At 42.6% G+C, this 19,514-nt stretch overlaps 1 protein-coding gene across 1 annotated transcript in view; it reads left to right on the top strand.

The window, feature by feature from the left end:
* LOC142150880 (uncharacterized) overlaps positions 1–19,514 on the top strand; it is a 147,232-nt gene that overhangs the window by 5,688 nt on the left and 122,030 nt on the right. Inside the window, exon 3 of the mRNA XM_075206053.1 lies at positions 11,159–12,720. Coding sequence (XP_075062154.1) covers positions 11,159–12,720 — 1,562 coding nt within the window. The remainder of the gene's footprint in view (positions 1–11,158; positions 12,721–19,514) is intronic.

The raw sequence follows: 19,514 nt of genomic DNA, 5'->3' as shown, positions 1-19,514 counted from the left end.
CAGTGTTTTAGTGTTTGCTTATTATTATTTACATTTACATGTGTGTAATCACAGGTTGTTGTACAAGTGGCAGCGTACCCACACACATAATGACTATCAGGGCTTGCTGGGACTTTTCCACACACTTAACTAAACCTTTTCTTACTTTAACACGTTCCCCCAACCCCCACCACTCTTGGGGGCCAGAAAGATCTGGTTTGCCCTGAGAGGGGGCCTCACATGGTATTGCAGGTATGGTTCCCCTACAGAACTCAGCCCCGTGCTGACCAGATTGGCACACATTATGACAGGGGTCAGGAATACCAGGCTATAAGCACTGCTGCTGGTTACATTTATTCATTTAATACATTCACATTTGTTTATTGAATAGACCACATCTCCAGCAAGCACATCACACTTACACTGCATTTAGAATTCCACATTGATTTACTGCACATGCTCACCAAGAAAAGGCCGATCTTTGGACCTGAAAGTTGGACTAACATCCAGCTATAACTCAGGCCCCTCGTGTTACCAGCCGGTGTGATTTATGTACAAAGAGACCTGGGGGTAAATGTATGAATCTCCGGATTCTTCATCTCCGGCGAGTTCAGCCTCTTCAGCGCTTAAATTTAAATTTAAAGGGAAGTTTCCCTTTACAAGGCAGCGCCGCTTTAAATTTAAGCGCTGAAGAGGCTGAACTCGCCGGAGATGAAGAATCCGGAGATTCATACATTTACCCCCAGTTGTGTTACTTTGTGTAAGTTCTTTGAGTTAATGTTACATTTGAAAATTAATGAATTAGTTTGTATTTGTAATTAGACCATGTATTTGTACGATGCCTGTGACCGAATTATGATGTTTTTATCTATCCTCTTCCTAGTTCCAGTGATCTCGGTGCTGTGTACAAATGTCTGACAGTATGTAAAACTATGCAACATGATCACTCTTTATATTGTAAAAAATTAACAAATTGTAATGTATTTAAATACTGGAATATATTTATTGTTTAATACATGTATATCATAATACAATTAGTCGCATATTAAGTCAGCACGGTGGCTAAGTGGTTAGCACTTCTGCCTCACAGCACTGGGGTCAAGAGTTCAATTCCTGACCATGGCCTTATCTGTGTGGAGTTTGTATGTTCTCCCCGTGTCTGCGTGGGTTTCCTCCGGGTGCTCCGGTTTCCTCCCACACTCCAAAAACATACTGGTAGGTCAATTGGCTGCTATCAAAATTTATCCTAGTCTCTCTCTCTCTCTGTCTGTGTGTGTGTTAGGGAATTTAGACTGTAAGCTCCAATGGGGCAGGGACTGATGTGAATGAGTTCTCTGTACAGCGCTGCGGAATCAGTGGCGCTATATAAATAAATGATGATGATGATGATGATGATGAAGGGATGGAAATTTGATATTTTTTTTCATATAAAGTCATACAATTTAATTGCTAGACACCAAGCATGATTGATAGATGATAGTTTGATGAACAGCACCCTTTCTTTCTAACAGCAAATTAGACAGCTATGATTTGCATAATTAGGCGCAGAACCAACTGATAATTGTAATCATAGACATATATGTTCAGGTGATGTTTAGGTGATGTGTACATGACTCATATCTTACGTCAATACGGATTATATAATCGTTTGAGAGGGGAACATTTGGTGATGGCTTGTTACTTGGTAAGTGTTAGAAAACTAAGATATAAACTTGATGTATGAGACCGAATGTACTTTTTAAGACTTTCTGCAAAATAATAATTATATATATGAATATATACACCGACCAGCCACAACATTAAAACCACTTAAAAGTGAAGTGAGTAACATTGATTATCTCGATACAATGGCAGTTGTCAAGGGCAGGGATACATAAGGTAGCAAGTGAACAGTCGGTTCTTGAAGTTGATGTGTTGGAAGCCAGAAAAAAGGGCAACGGAAGAATCTGAGTGACTTTGACAAAGGCCAAATTGTGATGGTTAAACCACGGGGTCAGAACATCTCCAAAACGGCAGGTCTTGTGGGGTGTTCCCGGTATGCAGTGGTTTGTACTAACCAAAAGTGCTTCAACTAAGGATTACCGATGAACCGGTGACAGGGTAATGGGTGCTCATTGATGCACTGGGGAGCGAAGGCTAGCCCGTCTGGTCTAATCCCACAGAAGAGCTACTGAAGAACAAATTGCTGAAAATGTTAATGCTGGCTATGATAGAAAGGTGTCAGAACACACAGTGCATCATAGCTTGCTGCGTATGGGGCTGCGTAGCCATAGACCGGTCAGAGTCCTCATGCTGACCCTTGTCCACCGCTGAAAGCGCCTACATTCGGCACATGAGCGGACCATGGAGGAATGGAAGAAGAGGGCTTGGTCTGACAAATCATATTTTCTTTTTCATGTTGACTGCCATGGAACGTGTGCGACATTTACATGGACACCATGGTGAAAGATGGCAAAACTGGTGGAGGCAGTGTGATGCTCTAGGCAATGCTCTGGGAAATGATCTACTGGGAAAACTTGCGTCTGGCATTCATGTGGATGTTACTTTGAGACATACCACCTATCTAAATGTTGTTACAGACAAAGTACACCCCTTCATAGTAACAGTATTCCCTGATGATAGTGGCCTCTTTCAGCAGGATAGTGCGCCCTGTCACACTGCAATGTAATTGTTCAGGAATGGTTTGTGGAACATGACAAAGAGTTGAAGGTGATGACTTGGCCTCCAAATTCCCCAGATCTCAGTCCAATCAAGCATCTGTGGGTGTGCTGGAAAAACAAGTCTGAGCCATGGAGGCCCCACCTAGCAACTTACAGGACTTAAACAAACTGCTGCTAATGTTTTGGTGCCAGATAACACAGGACACCTTCAGAGGTCTTAAGGAGTGCATGCCTCGATTGGTCAGAGCTGTTTTGGCAGCACAGGGGGGAACTACACAATATTAGGCAGGAGGTTTTTATGTTGTGGCTGATCGTGTATACATTGTGCCACAAGATCGGGGTAGGGGTACTGTCTCCTGGGGTAGATGGCTGCACTTCACATGCTTCAGTCAAGTATATCAATCCTGTAGAGAGCTTTAGTTCAAGTAGCCGCAGCTAGTTTTGTTCTCCAGCATCAAAATAAAACTAAACATAAACTTTATCCTATTCTGTTCGGCATTTAACCAATGCACAGGAAAACCCTCTCTGAAGTGAAGGACCTAGTGTCCCACACACATACAAAATAACAGAACTTATGGTCATGCATTGCAGTGGCTCTCAGAAAACATCTCACCTCCTCCATAGGTACTGAGGGATTGAGTGAGCTGCCTAGCAGTTTTTTTAACAGCCCCTCATCAGATGCAACTCCTGATTTCCAACAGAGTGAATTGTATCATGGCAGACCTGGAATGGACCTTATGAATGGAGTCTGCCCTTCTCTCTCCATTTATACCCCAGGGACCCTTATCCTGGCTTTTCCCAAAAACCAAAACAATTTTGGTAAGCTCCTTCTTACACACAAACAATTTCCCTGGGGTTTTAAAGCAGATAAGATAGAAAGCCTGAGATATACTGTATATATGTGCCATTTACCACCTTCCCAGTGCTTCTGTCACAATATATACAGTCAGTATAAAAAGTCTACACTCACTTCTTGAAATTGCAGGTGTCTGTGAAGAAAAGCCTTTTACCACATTTAATGTGACCTTAAACCATCAAAACTCAAGCGGAAGACAAATGTACAATTTTTAAGAAAAAGGAGTGCAAATATAACATCTCATTACCCACGCTGCATAAGTGTGTACAACCCCAAACTAACACTTTGTGGAAGACTCTTTTGCTTTTTTATTATAGCATTGAGCCTTTTTGTTTAGTGTCTACAAACTTTGCACACCTGGGGGTAAATGTATCAAAGTCCTGTTTTTTCATCTCGCAGGAGATCGGCGTCTTTGCAGCTAAAATTTAAAGGCAAACTTGCCTTTACAAGCCATCACCACTTTAAATTTTAGCTGCAAAGACGCCGATCTCCCGCGAAATGAAAAAACTGGACTTTGATACATTTACCCCCTGGACTTTGCATTTATATCCCACTCTTCTCTGCAAAAAAAAAGTTCAAGGTCATCAGATTGTGAGGAGATCTCCTGTGCACAGTCCTCTAGGTTATTCCACAGGTTTTCAATGGGATTTAAGTCTGAGCTCTGACTGAGTCATTCCAAAACTTTTGATTTTGTTTTTTTTAAGCCATGCCTTGGTTAACTTGCTAATGATCCAAAGCACACATTCATGATGGAAGGTGATATTCCTGTTCATCTTTCTGGTGATGCCAGCAGGTGTTGTGCCAAAATGTTTTGATATTTAAAGATATTCAAAATTCCCTCTATCCTGACTAGAGTCCATGTCCCAGCTGAAGAGAAGCAGACCCAAAGCATGATGCTGCCACCACCATGCTTCACAGTAGGTATGGTGGTCTTCAAGGTGTTGAGCCGTGTTGTCTTTGAGCCAAACATATCGTTTTGAATTAAGGCCATGTAGCTTAATTTGGTCTCATCAGACCACATGGTTTGGGGTGATTGAATGTATTTTTTTGCCAACTTTAGACAGGCTTGGATGTTCCTTTTTGTGAGACATGGCTTCCGTCTTGCCGCAATACCACATAGTCCAGACATGTGCAGATTACGGAAGGTTCATGTCACATGCAGGGAGGGACTAGTTGCTGCCAGGAATTCCTGCAGCTCCATTAATGTTGCCGTAGTCCTCTTGGTAGCCTCCCTGATGAGTTGTCTCCTTGTACTGCCATCAACTTTGGAACGACATCCTGATCTTGGTAATGCCCCTGTCGGGACACATTTTCTCCACTTATTGATGATAGTCTTCACAGTGTTCCATGGGTCATATAATGCCATTTAAATTCTTTTTTTTACCCCTCCTATGATTGCTACCTTTCAAAACTGAGATCCTATAGCTCTTTTTGGACCCTGGGGATCCCTGTAGAATGCAAACAGGAAAACTGTAAGGAAATCCTATAAGAACAGCTGATCTTTATGTGGGGTAATCACAAACACTTTGATTGCTGGCAGGTGTATGCTAATTACCTTTGAATATAATTCTGAATGTGATTGATTAACACTGAACACAGCTACATCCCCATTGTAAAACAGTTGATGAATCACAAGATTAGTTTCCTGTCAAGCCTGCGGTTATACATGTTCCAGCGTTATGGTGCAAGTTTCCAAGAAGCTTAAAGGTAGCCAGCTATTTGTAATTAGCTACTTCTGCAAGTGCCATCTTTACTTCTGCTTCTAACATCCACTGTAAAACTTCTTATATATATATATATATAATTTTTTATTAGAGAGGGGCGGGCTCGGTTTCCAAACCGAGGCAAAACGTCATTGTGACGTCGTCGGATCTCGCGAGTTTTGGAATCAATAAATACCCGTCTCCAGGGCGATCTAGCGCCATTTGAGAGAGGGTTAGGTCAGAGTATAGAGCAGGCAAAGTGATAGAATAGAAATAGGAGGGTGGTAATCCTAATATACCAGTCATTGCACTGTATTTTTCTGAATTTGCACTACAAAGTGTAGGGTCTGATATACACCCTTATAAAAGAGCTGAATTTCTGCGTCCTGAAATCTAATATACCAGTCATCGCACTGTATTTTTCTGAATTTGCACTACAATGTGTACGGTGTTATTAAAATGGATTCACAGCAGTCCACAGATGAGCAGGAGCAGCATGCAGCTGCTGCCACCAGTCCTGATGGTAGTTATCCTGGTACGTCATCTGGTAAAGCCTATGTAAAAGTACATAGTCTTTTGAAGTCAGGGAAAAAATCAAACAAAAGAACACCTTTTACCGTGTTGAAGAGAAAAAGAGCTGTAATCCAGGAAAAGTTAACTGCCGATAAAAAAAAAATTGCCAACATGCCATTCTACACACGCATTGGCAAACAAAGAATGAAGCCTTCGCCTTTCTCTATGAGTGTGAGATCTAAACATGTTACTGAGGCTTCTTCTTGTAAGGTCACTCGTGACCAAGCAAGACCAAGTAATTTGGAGTCCTAAAGTGGTGCACAACTACTGTTACGTGTAAAAGCCGAGCTGCAAGATAACAGTAAGGCATTAGAGGAAAATGTATGCTCAGAATCAGAAATGACACCAATCCCTCAGGAGAGTCCATCCACGAGTGGTATGTGTAATCGTGACCATTCTGATAGTGTACCCATAGAGAAGGGCCCTTTCAGCATTTCTGCTGATGTATACCTGAACAGCCCGAGTATAGCCGGTGATACACCAATTGAGGATGCCACTTTGGAATTGGAAGAGGATGAGCGGGATATTTGTGTAGCCGACGAGGGTGCTAATGAGGATGTTGATGAGGATGAGGTTGTTTGTGTAAGTCCTACACCAGTGGAAGCAGTTCTGGCAAGTGATAAGAAGAAGGCCATTGTCATGCCTGGACATAAGACCAAAAAATCCACCTCTTATGTGTTTAATTATTTTTACCAAAATCCTGACAATAGTTGTCTAGCCATTTCTAGTGTATGTAAAGCCACAGTCAGTCGAGGGAGGGACCTTAACCATCTTGGAACCTCATCCATGTTACGCCATTTGACGAGAGTTCATGGCAAAGTGTTGGGAAAAGCTGAAAGTTATGGGAAAAAAATAACAACAAGCAGACCATCATCAGCTAGGACCCTTCTCTCACCTACATCCCAACGCCTGCAATCTACACCCACAACACCATCCTAATCAATATCCTCAATATCCTCAGTCACGGGCAGGCTGGGCTAGGGGGCAGGGGGGCATCTGCCCCCCAGGCCGGTCCCATAGTGGGCTACCTTGGGCTGGGTCAGAGGGCCATCTGCATTTTTTTCATTAAAAAAGGCTACTGAGTCAAGTCTTGCTAAGGCTAAAATCTGCCAGCCCTCCCCTGTCCTCAGTAGTGATCAGAATTAGCCCTGCTTCCAACTTGGTAAGGCTCGATGACTCCTGCACTATCCTTGATTCCTCTGAAGAATTCTTGAGCGTTAGTCCCACTGCTGCTGCTGTTGCTGGGGGTGAATCTTCCTCCAATAAGAAGCCAAAGAAGAAGAGCACTAGTACTTTACAACAATTAACTGTGAAACAATCTTTTGCTAGAGAAAGCAAGTATAACAGCAGTCGCCCAGTCGCAAAGCGGATTACAGACGACATGTCAACTATGCTATGTAAGGCGCCGTCCCACACTCCTACCTGGTACCGGGATGGACACCTTCTCTGTACTCGTCCCGTTGCCTAGCAACGGGACGTCACTTCCGCCCGGCGGACTGGATGTTCGGGCGCATGTCCTATTTAAGCCAGACTCTGGCACCACTAGGCTCCTTTGCTATATATATCTGTGGATATTCCCTACTTGCTCCTCCGGATTCTGACCCCTGCCTGCTTGACCACTCTCTCGGATTTCCCCTGGTTCCAGTATTGATCTCCCGGCTCTGACCCCTGGCTTCCTGACTTCTCTCCTGCTTGATTTCTTGGTACCTCATTGCCCGCACAGTATTGACCTCGGATTGACGACTACGCTTATTCATTCAACCTCGCTGGTGGCTACCTGGGAGGGCCGCGACCGACACGTCTCAGCGGCTAAGTCCAAAACTCCTTGCGGGGTTCCCTGGTGAAGACCTGGGGCGTGGTTAGACTCCACGCCTCCTTGCGTAGCAGCGCAAATACCAGCAGGTAAGGCCTTCCGACTACTTGGCTTGTGACATGCTAGTGTTAGATCTGCATCCAATATCCACTATAAATGCAGCTGGTTTTTCACAGTTAATTGATGTATTGTGTCCCCGTTACAAAATTCCATCTCCAGTTATAAAATTCCATCGCCACCATTTTTCAAGAAAAGCTATTCCTCAACTGTACCAGAACGTTCGTAAAAATGTACTAATTGGGCTCAAAAATGCCATTCTACCCACTGTACACTTAACCACAGATATGTGGACAAGTGAAAGTTGACAAACCAACGTAAAATTTCGGGACATTTCCGGCATTCTGCCACAGCATGTAGGAGATTGCAGCAGCTCCAAGAACAATTTAATTTACCCTCTCACCAACTTAAGCAAGAGGTGTTAACAAGGTGGAATTCCACCCTGTACATGCTTCAGAGGATGGAGGAACAGCACAAAGCCATACAAGTGTATTGCACAAACCATAACATTGGGAAAGGAGGGGGAATGTATTTCAGTCTTGCACAGTGGAGAATCCTTTCTGTGCTGTGCAAGGTGCTGAAACCATTTGAAGTTGTGATATGTGAAGTGAGTTCAGACTCTGCTAGCTTGAGCCAAGTCATTCCCTTAATTCAACTTTTGGAAAAGCAGGTTGACAAACTGAAGGAGGAGATGAAAGAAAGCAATTCCGCAAAATATGTTGTCCATGTAGATCAAGTACTTATTTCGCTTCACAATGATCCAAGAGTTATTAAAATCTTGAAATCGGATCACTATGTTTTGGAGACTGTGCTTGATCCTAGGTTTAAGACCTACATTGATTCTTTGCTTCCAAATGAACGAGATCTAAACAGATGCAAGGAGCTCTTGGTCAGCAAGTTGACTGCTGAACTGGTCCTTGGCTTGACGACGTCTCCTCCTTCAGTTTCTCAGGCAGCTGCTGCTCATAAGAAATTGCACTTTCCAAAGAGAAGCATGGATGACGCAGTTGGCAGACCACAACAGTTTGACATCTGGTCTGGTTTGAAAGATTTTACCAAAAAAAGTGTGACCTCGGCCATAACTACATCCGATCCTACTATTAACATGCAAAGGATGGTGGAGAATTATATTCAAGAGTTAATTGAAATCAAAATGTCAGACAGTCCCTTTCCATATTGGGAGGAAAACAATCCATTTGGCAACCCTTGTACAAACTTGCTTTGCAATACCTAAGCTGCCCTCCCTCCAGTGTGTACTCAGAAAGAGTTCTTCCATGAGGAAAGCCTTTACCGGCAAATACATTCAAGTACTGACACTTCTCTAATGGCGGATTCCAGCGGAGATGAATTAATAGTCTGTGATGATGATGTACACACTTATGAGGGTGAGGATGATGCTGAAGATGATGACGACAACATTCTTGACAGTGTAGAATTCATTTCACAGCACTTTTGGTCTACCACATGCCTTTAGGGCATTAATAGCTGGTTTAGTGGGGGCCCAAACAAACCAAGCACTTCAGTCACAAAAGTGGCAGCCCTTGTCGCTGAAATGCCTGGTTTGTTAAAGTGTGCATGTCCTTTGTAAGATACAACATATGGGTCGGTGGGAGGGCCCGAGGACAATTTCATCTTGCACCATTAATCTTTCCTGGCACTGATGTGTGTTTCTGCCATTATCCTAACAAGCCAATTGTTAGCTTGTTTAGGGAGGGCCATGTTGGACTTGCACTTCAGCCACATAAGTGGCATTCCTTGTGGATGAACTGCTTGGCTTGATCAATTGTACATGCTACCTCTCCTAATTGTGGGTGACATTGTTATCTTGTTTATTGAGGGCCGAAAGAAAATAAGCACTTCTCGTGGATGAACTGCTTGGCTTGAGAAATTGTACATGCTACCTCTCCTAAAATTGAATGGAAATCACTGGAAATTAGTGTTCGTGATGTTAATAATAATGTAGGTACAAAATAATAATGAAATTATGTGATTTTACCCCAAAAAATGAAATTTAGTAAAAAAATAGCTAAACAAAACCAAAACCAAAACACGCAAGGGCAGTTTTGGCAAAACCAAAACCAAAACCTAAAGCTAATCCAGATCCAAAACCAAATCCAAAACACAGGGGTTAGTGAGCATCTCTAATATATACACACACACACACACACCTGTGGATAGGCCAATATCTCACTACAAGACAGCATGCAGGCATTTGCAAAGTGATAAATGGGGACTTTGATGTTTTCAGAAACAGCTGGAGATTAATTAACAATATTTGTGTGTAAATATAATGCCCATTGATTATTGCTCAATTATTTGTTAGTAGTGTAGTTAATGTATTTGATAAATTGCTTGCTTAATTTATCATTTTTGTATTAGATAAACTGTCTCTCTGTGTTACGAGCGCCGCTCGTTCCTACCTGCGTCCCGGCTGTTGTCATGACAACAGCAGGGACGTAACTTCCGGTTCCTGTGTCCCGGCCATTGTCAGGGAAACGGCCGGGACACTGTTCTAATCGGCGCTGAGTCCCGGCAATGCTGGACAGCCGGGCGTGTGCGCTTTAGTCTAACACCTATGGGGAATTTGTGAATTTATTAGTCTCCTCCTTGGGCTCATTTAGTCCTCCTCTCCTTTCTGATTGGTTCCTTTCAGTATTTAAGGCAGGGAGGGCTTAGCCTCCCTGCCGGTTATAGCATTTACTCTCTGCTGATAGCTGACCTGCTGTGTGCTGTGTTGCTCACTCCTGATAGATTTCCTGTTTTTGACCTTGGCTATGTTTTGGACCCGCTTGAACTCTGATTGCCCTGACCTCTGCCTGCTGACAGTCCTGACCTTTTGGCCTGTTTCTGACTACTCTGTTTGCTTCGGACCCCTGACCTTACGTCTGACTATCCGTTATCATCTGGATTCCCTCCTCCAGCCTTGGCGCTGTGGTTTTTGTTAACAAACTTGCACTACAATAGAGTTAAGACCTGGGGACATCCGAGTACCTATAAGCACATCAATCTCATCGGGAAAGGCGGCTGCTATATTTGAAGACCTCTACAGCTAGTTATGTAAGTTTATTAAGAGACCGGTCAGCCTAACATTCAGCCTAACAATCTGTAGCTGATGTGGGACCATAGTTCCCAGCAATTTCAGACTTCTAATTCTTTCAATATATACTTGTAATGTAAAAAACAGTTTCTAAGAATGATGGAAAGTAAGACATATTAATGAATTTTGGTGTTAGACTTTCTGGTTAGATAGCTAGAACAACTTAACAATGTTTACTATGTGATCAGGAAATAATCAAACTGTTCTCTATGCCTTTGTCAATATTTTTTAAATTACAAAATTGTAAATATTATATTATCTACACAATGTCCCTTTAAATATTCAAACTGTGTCCCTTAGTATAACTGAACCTATAGATATAATGTGAGTGACAAGCTCAGCCTCGCCCTGTGTGGACAGTGTGAACCCACCGGTATCTCAGTTTCAGAGTCCACTTTCATTTCTCTCTTCTGCTGTCAGTGATGGCGTCTGCTTATGTGAGACAGGAGCTGAACTGTTCCATTTGCCTGAACATTTATACAGATCTTGTTACACTGAGATGTGGACACAGCTTCTGTCAGGTCTGTATTGATCGTGTGCTGAATAAACAGAAGAAGTCTGGAATTTATACTTGTCCTGAATGTAGTACAAAGTTCAAGAGACGACCTGCATTAAGGAAGAACATAACTCCGTGTAACATAGTGGGTAGTTTCCTGTCTACTCGCCCAGATCAGGAGGAGACTGGGATCTTCTGCACTTACTGCATTCACTCTCCTGTACCTGCTGCTAAATCCTGTCTGCATTGTGAAGCTTCTCTGTGTGATATACACCTTAGAGTACACAGCAAGTCAGCAGAACACGTCTTATCTGATCCCACCATCTCCCTGGGGAGCAGAAAATGCTCTGTCCATAAGGAACTCTTCAAATATTACTGCGCTGAGGATGCTGCTTGTATCTGTGTGTCCTGCTGTCTGATCGGGGAACACAGAGGACATCAGATGCAGTCACTGAATGAGGCCTCTGAGACGAAGAAGGAGAAACTGAGAAATGTTCTTTTGAAACTGACCACAAAGAGAGAGGAGACTGAGAAAAGAGTCCAGAGTCTGCAGGAGCGCAGGAGAGAAGATCGGGAAAAAGCAGCTGGTGTAACAGAGACAGTCACTGTCTTGTTTAGAGACATCAGGAGACAGCTGGAAGACCTAGAGAAGAGAGTCCTGAGTGAGATCTCTAGGCAGGAAGAGAGCGTTTCACTCTCAGTCTCTGATCTAATCCAACAGCTGGAAATAAAGAGGGATGAGCTGTCCAGGAAGATGCGTTACATTGAGGAGCTGTGTAATATGTCTGATCCAGTGACTGTCTTACAGGAACCAGACACAGGTGACTTGTGTGATACTGAGGACAGAGAGAGACATGATGACCAGGTCCATGATGTAGGAGATCTGGATGTGGGTCTCATCTCAGGGAAATTACACTCATTATCTGATATAATAACAGTTATAAATATAGGGATCTATGTGCAGGAAGCTACAGACATATTACTGGATGTAAACACCGCTGGTAATAATATACATATATCAGGTGACATGAAAACTACATACTGGTCAGATATAAACCAGAATCATCCAGAAACAGAAGAGAGATTTGAGTATAATCAGGTAATAAGCACCAGGAGATTTTCATCAGGGCGACATTACTGGGAAGTGGATGTCAGTAAATCAGGGGACTGGAGGGTAGGGATATGTTATCCCAGTATAGACAGGAGAGGAGATCAGTCAAACATTGGGTATAATAGCAAGTCCTGGTGTTTGTTTGGAGTTTATAATAATCCACATACAGTGATACATGACAGTAAATGGATCCAGTTACCTGTCTATGTTCCATGTGATACAATAAGGATAATTCTGGATTATGAGGCTGGACAGCTGTCCTTTTATTCTCTGTGTGACCCGATCAGACACTTACACACCGTCACTGCCACCTTCACTGAGCCCCTTCATGCTGCATTATGGGTAGCGGGAGGTTGTATAAAGATATCTGGGGGAGTCAGAGGCTGAGAGAAATGATCATAAGAATCTGTCCAGAGACTGGTGACTTCACAGAGAGGGAAAGCTGATTTGTGGAACATTTATCCAATAGCTTGAATCAGTGGGTGGAGCTACAGCTGAGCTCCTTCTCCTGTATACCCTATTTACTGTAGTCAGTGTTACACTTGCTCCTATTGGCTGTATTGGATGTAGGGGGTGAATGTATTATCTCTGTATAGCTCCTCCCTCTGGGAGTTGTAGTCCAAGACTGTTTATTGCACAATACAGGTTGGGTTGGACTACAAATCCCAGCATGCTTCATTGCATATTTTTCTTAAGATGATATTTGCCATAATCATAAAATAAAATTTCTATTGTTTTCTATTATAAGTGCTAATTATACAGTTTTCCCTCTTTGTACAACCCCCTTTTTTAAGTTCACCTTCACTTATCACCAGGTACTTTCTCGGTATAAGACGGCTTTAAAAAGCATTACCTCTTTCAGATTGCCACCCTGGCAATATCACAGGTATATGAACCCGGGATATTGTCGGGGGACAGAGCCTCCCATCCCGACAAATACCCAGGTAGACCGTGTTCACACTGAACACGGGTATGCCCGAGTCTTCCTGGCAATATCACAAGAGGAGCTCTGATTGACTCCTCTTGAGATGATGATTTTTTTTATTTATTTTTTTAACTTTACAATGGTGTTCGGTAAGACCCAGGTTGAAAATTCTGGGTCTCACTGTTCACACTGGTGACTACCCGGGTCGGACCCGGGATTAACCCTGCAAAAGACCCGGTTCATCCGACCCAAGTAGATGCACCTGGGGTATTAATGACATTATAAGTCACCTTGGTTATTCCACCAGTTTGGCCGGTTTATTAGATGTATACAGGGGGTTGTCCCGTCTGGTGCTGCTGCAAGGTTAGAGAGGGAAAACAGATATTTTTTCTTATGGAAGGAAGAACAAGAGGAAGTTTTTGGTTCCTGTTATAATTAAGGGGCACAACCATGGGGTATAGGAGTACAGATAAGGATAAGTCCATAGAAGGGATGTAGACCCCATATACTGTTGCACACTGTGACTAGTGGTTATAAGACACAGAAACACAGAGATATATGTTACAGCAGTGTTACTGTGTGGCTATAAGATGTTTATTGGTAATTTCTGCAGAGAGTTCCGACCCCTAAGACAAAACAGGCTGCAGAAATCTTTAGTTTCAAGTACATGTTAGATACACCCTGCTAGGGAGTATCTAATGAGGATTAAAGCTAGGCAGGTGGATGTATGTAAAAAATAAATGAAATGAGTCTACTACATTTATGTATTGAAAACATCTACATCCAAAAATTACCAAATTATTGTTATGTATTTTTTTGCATACAATGTTGGGAGCTATAACAGTGATTCTTCTAACCTGATTATCTTGTTCAGTAATTAATAAAATAAAATTGAAAACTGATTTTTCCTCAAATAAAAGATAGTAAACTAAATAACAATGTGAAATATATGAGAACTCTTGTCCACGTTAAGTGTGTAAAAAAATGTGATGTTGCCCACAGCAACCAATCAGATTCTAGCTATCATTTTGTAGAATGTACTAGATAGCTGATCTCATGTCTTGTTTATGTGAGTTACTATTTCTCAGTAATGGAGAGGAGTGGTATGGAAAAAGGTACCCTCAAGGCCAAGGTCCTGAGGATATGGTAGTTATTTAATAGGTTCATCCAACCAAAGACAAGATCTCCAAGGGTTGATGGTTATGGAATAGGTTCATTCAAAGGCAGGGTCCAAGAAGATGAAGGTGTTTGTGTGGTTGACCATAATTGGTTGAGCCCTGCGCGCGCCTGACTATTTGACAGCTGGCCGGACACGGCGGCAGGGAGTCTGAAGCGTCCCGGTTGTTGCCTAGGCAACCGGGACGAAGGCACCGGAAATGACATCCCAGTCGTCATGGAGACAGCTGGGATGCCACCAGCAGGGCACAGAGAGTCGTGGCGGTGCCCGCAGCCGACGCGACTGCTGACAGAGGCCCTCTGGAATATTCACCTTAAGAGAGCCATAGAGTCAAACCGTTTTGAAGTCGCCAACCAAACCACGTTACAAGCCATGGCCTCAATTTGGAGTACCCAGGCTCGGACCCAGCTCTTGCTGGACTTCCAGTGCACCAATGCCACATATAATGGGCGCATTGCAGATCCTGATCCTACTGACTGATGTCAGCTTCAATCCCAGGCAAGCCCGCATAGCTACACCATGCCGGATTCACACCCACCAGATAGCCTCCGGCCCAGTGACACCAGTTAACCACCTCCCAAAGATCCTATTTACACATTGACTTACCTGTGCCTCCTTTATGTGACCCTACTGCTAGCAAGTTGTCACCTATAATATTGCCATAGTCTCTCCTGCTCCCTTATGTTGGACAAACCAAATTCCTTCCATTCTAAATGTGAGTATATTGCCATGAAGTGGCCACTTGTGCTTACAATAATTTTGCCCACAATTTCAGTAAGGAGCACTAAACCCACTAGCAACAGATTACTATTGGCAGAAACCTATTATCAGGGCACTGGTGCTGTTATATCTAATAGGTGTCAGCGGCGTTGGTGGTAGATGTTAAAGCACAAGAGTCGTTCAGACTTAACCAATTTGGTTTTATTTCAGAACTTGTTGTAACAGATGATATATACATATATACATACAGCTCTAGTTATATACGTCTTTACAGTTCAACTGTCACTGAAAGAACCTGCTGAGAACCGAACTTCCTGTCTGCGCATGCTCAGTAGAGCAATGAGGATGGTTGGAGGCTACTCCACTTCCTGTTTTCACTAGATCACAGGGGACACCACTACCAAGATGGAGACGGAGCGTAGCACTCCATATTTACCAATGCAACATATAAGAAACTTGTAATAATCCTCTCTAGGATCATGTGGACATAATCCACATTGTTATTCACTTATTCGCTCTTAGCTACCATTACATTACCCCTCCTTTATTTTTCTCAGCAATGTAACTATTAGCCCCTACTATGTCCTAACATTCTATTCGGGGATAGTGTCCGACAATGACCTATACATGCTCTTATCATTGACAGCTTTTCATCTTTCCTATGGGCAAAGACATGAAGCCCCACCCAAAAAATAGGTAATCTGAGGTAGAGAGCCCTCAATGCAACCAGACATGTGGAAATACCTCAAAATCCCCCTACCAACAGCTCTGCTGCTTCATATGGCACCTCGCCCCCACAATCCTTCACAGCGGTGGATCATCCCTTAGGCCACTTATCTGGGGGCAAGGCAGAGATCAGTGAGATTCTCCTACACATTAAATCCCTGTCAACAAAACAAAATATCCAAGCTCTGGTATGGAAAATGCAAGAAATTGTGTCAGCAGTTGTATCTAAAATCCATGCAGATCTAGCAACTCAAGACAATAAGCCTACATCCCTGGAAGAGGAAAGAGACACCACATTTGATTATGTTGCAAAACTTCAGGAATGTGTCCAGTGCCAGGAAAACAGGAAAAGATGGTGGAAAGTCCCCAACCCAAACAGAAGTCTCAACACTTTAGTTTGTGATAGCCCAATGGGCAACAATGGAATTCCTACTTTCCTTCTGCATTTTCAGTCCTAAGACACTGAAAGAGACTATGTTCCAGTGCCCACTAGCTAGGCCTCAGCTCCTATTATAGTCAAGATTTGGCAGCGTTGCCTATTATCCAATTACCCACCTGGTCCTGTTCCAGATGGAGTAATCATAGCTTACTATAATACTTATAACCCGAATCCCCTGCTCCTAAGAGCTCTTAGCAAAATCTGAGATGAGTTGGGCCTCGCCCAGCAGTGTTCTAGCTATAGGCAAATCTCCTTGTTGAATGGTGACTTGAAACTTTTCCCAAAAATTATTGGCAACTGTTTAAAGATATTTTTACCATCTTTGATCCACAATCATCAAGAAGATGGACAAGAAGCCTAGAACAACACCACAAAGATCATTGACTTGATATACTCAGCTAAAAAATCGGTCACTCCCAAGTTACTCCTGTTAACAGATACAGAACAGGCATTCAACAGGGTAGATTGAATTTTTCTCCCGGATATGTTGGAGCACTTGGGACTGGATCCTACCTGCATTCAGAGAATCCTTTCTATCTATGAGAAATCTATAGTCAGAGTCAAAATTAAAGACTCCATTTCAGATTTTTTCCCCATCAGAAATGGGACCAGGTAGGGCTGCAGAGCTCAATCAGGAACAATAATGTCATTTCCGGGGTCCAGGTGTCGGGAAGGGATCACAAATTGGCACTATTTGCAGATGACTTGCTAGCAATCATAATTAAGCCAGTCATTTCTCTTTCAAATGTGATGTTAGATTTTTGGCCAATTTTAAAATAGACTATAACAGATTGGTAATTGGTAACCCTAAACGTCTCAATATCCTTCAACACATTGAATACTATCCAAAATGCTTTTCCCTTCTCCTTGCACCCCAACCATGTTAAATACTTAGGAGTACTGCTAATCAAAGACCCCTCAGACTTATACAGAGCAAACTTTCTCCCACTAATCTCCAAATTACGATATGAGCTCCACGAATGTTATTCCCTTTGCTTCTCCTGGCTAGGGAGGATAAACATCTTTATGATAAACACTCTGCCCAAAGTCCTATACCTTCTCCACACACTCACTTTTAGTATACCAAGAAGATACTACAAACGCCGATCGATGACTTTGTTTGGGTGGGGAATCCCTCTTGGTCCTTAAAAGATATCCAAGAGAGTCAAGAGTTAGGAATAACTTCCAGTATTTTCCCATGGCTCTCTAAGTTCTGTGTAAAGTCCTGGGGTGCCTGTCCCTTTTGAGACATGTTTTTGGCTATTTAACCTAAAACAGCTAAAAAAAGCTGCAAAAGCATTAATCCCAGTTCACTGGAGGTCATTTCCCTCTCGTTACCCTGAAGAAAAGGGACTAGATTCCTACAAGGCCATGGGCAATATTTCCATGTCTGGTCTAAGTCCTTACACAGACTTTACAGTGACTTAGTGTAGGTGGTTAAAGAATCCTCGGCAGGAGCAGGCTGGGCTGCTGGACATCTGTCCCGTGGGCCAGTCCCATAGTGGGCTATCTTGGGCTGGGTCATCTGGCCACCTGCATTTTTTTTACTTTAAAATGTTTCTAATATGCTGTGTCACGAACAGCACTCACCTGAGTCTGCGTGATGCTTATGTGACGCAGGGTTAACCAAACAACAACCACCTGGTCCGTCTAAAATGATTAAATCCTTCCCTATCTATGCCACACACTAGCTTTGTGATACTAATTACCACCACCAAGGTTTTTCGGACAAGAGCTGACACTCTTATTTAGGAAGCCTTCGGTTCTCCCTAGAGTTAATCTAGCACAATTTACTTTGATCAGAGTTCACAAAAACCACAAGGTTTGCACAGTTTCAATTAGGTAGCGTCTGGACCAAACTGTCACGTGAATTCGTAAGAACACAGAGACTAGAACTTATTAAGTGTAATTTAATATGGAAAATACATCCACAATGCTTAAGATAAAATGATAATAAAAGACATACAAATATAGTGCAATTGTTTCTTATAAAATAAATGGGATGAAAGTACAGAGCATTACTTACAAATAATAATCTGTATGCTTGGGGCAGGCAGGAAAGATGGACAGTCCTTCAATTAGATTGATCCCCAAAAGTCTGACAGATTCTCCTTTCCACACACAGGTTTTTAAGCAACATCAAATGAGAAGGCATTCACAGGGGCAGTGTGAATGCTAATGTAGGGACGGAAATGTCCTCTGGGTGTTACCTCAGGTTTGGTCAAACTATTCCTAAGTTTTGACCTGTTGGTAATTCTTCCCAGATATATCTCAGAGAAATAACACCCCCCTCAATAAACCGGTCATAATCTCCCGCACGTTTAAATACCAAACATAATGGAATTACAACAATATCCAATCTCATCCTGAAATACATGTGCCTATGGCTGTTCCCTGTGTAATTGGTATCTGTTTTAAACCCCTGGGTGGTTTTTGCCCCTTAGTACAGAGCGGCCTCCCGATTTCCCGAAATATGAACTATGACAACATTTTCCTTTAAAGGTCATATTTCTATATACCTGTATAGGCTTTCACATGCTGCCTCTCCAGCTGTAATTAGCACCACAAAGTCTATTCAAGTTTCTAAAGCGAACATCCTGGGAGCTGCTAAAAGTGTCAGGCTTATCTCCTCACATTGGGATGTAAAAAGCCATCAAACACAATTACATCAGACTCTCTGTCTTTAACTGTTACACTAACTTATCAATGGATTCATTTGATACAACCTATTTACACTGCAGTTATGAATTATCCCTTAGAAATAACTGCAAGCTCTCTATGTTCACGACATGCTGCTTAGCTGAGTCTTGCCCCCTGGGCTACAATTGGCCAGCCCTCCCCTGATCTCCGGATAACTGCCCCTTGATGGAGGGATGATGGTATACCTTGTGACCCTGAGAGTACTAGAGAGGGCAAGCTTACGTGGTGTGTTACGAGCACCCAGACAACACATCTGATTATTCTGACCTTACTTAGTGTGAGTGCATGTGTCCTTCCTATGCATATCCTAAGGACATACCCCGCACACCCAATAGTTTCTGTACTTAAAAAGTTGGAAGGTTATCCCATCTTCTCATATTAATTTTGTTTACGGTGTATGTATAAATAGCTTCTGTAACCTTTGTGTAATCTTCAATAAAAAAAGATTAAACCTAAAAAGAATATATAACCCGAATGTATAT

The sequence above is a fragment of the Mixophyes fleayi genome, chromosome 4 (assembly GCF_038048845.1).
Source record: "Mixophyes fleayi isolate aMixFle1 chromosome 4, aMixFle1.hap1, whole genome shotgun sequence".
NCBI lineage: Eukaryota > Metazoa > Chordata > Amphibia > Anura > Limnodynastidae > Mixophyes > Mixophyes fleayi.
This window is presented reverse-complemented; position numbering and strand designations above follow the sequence as displayed.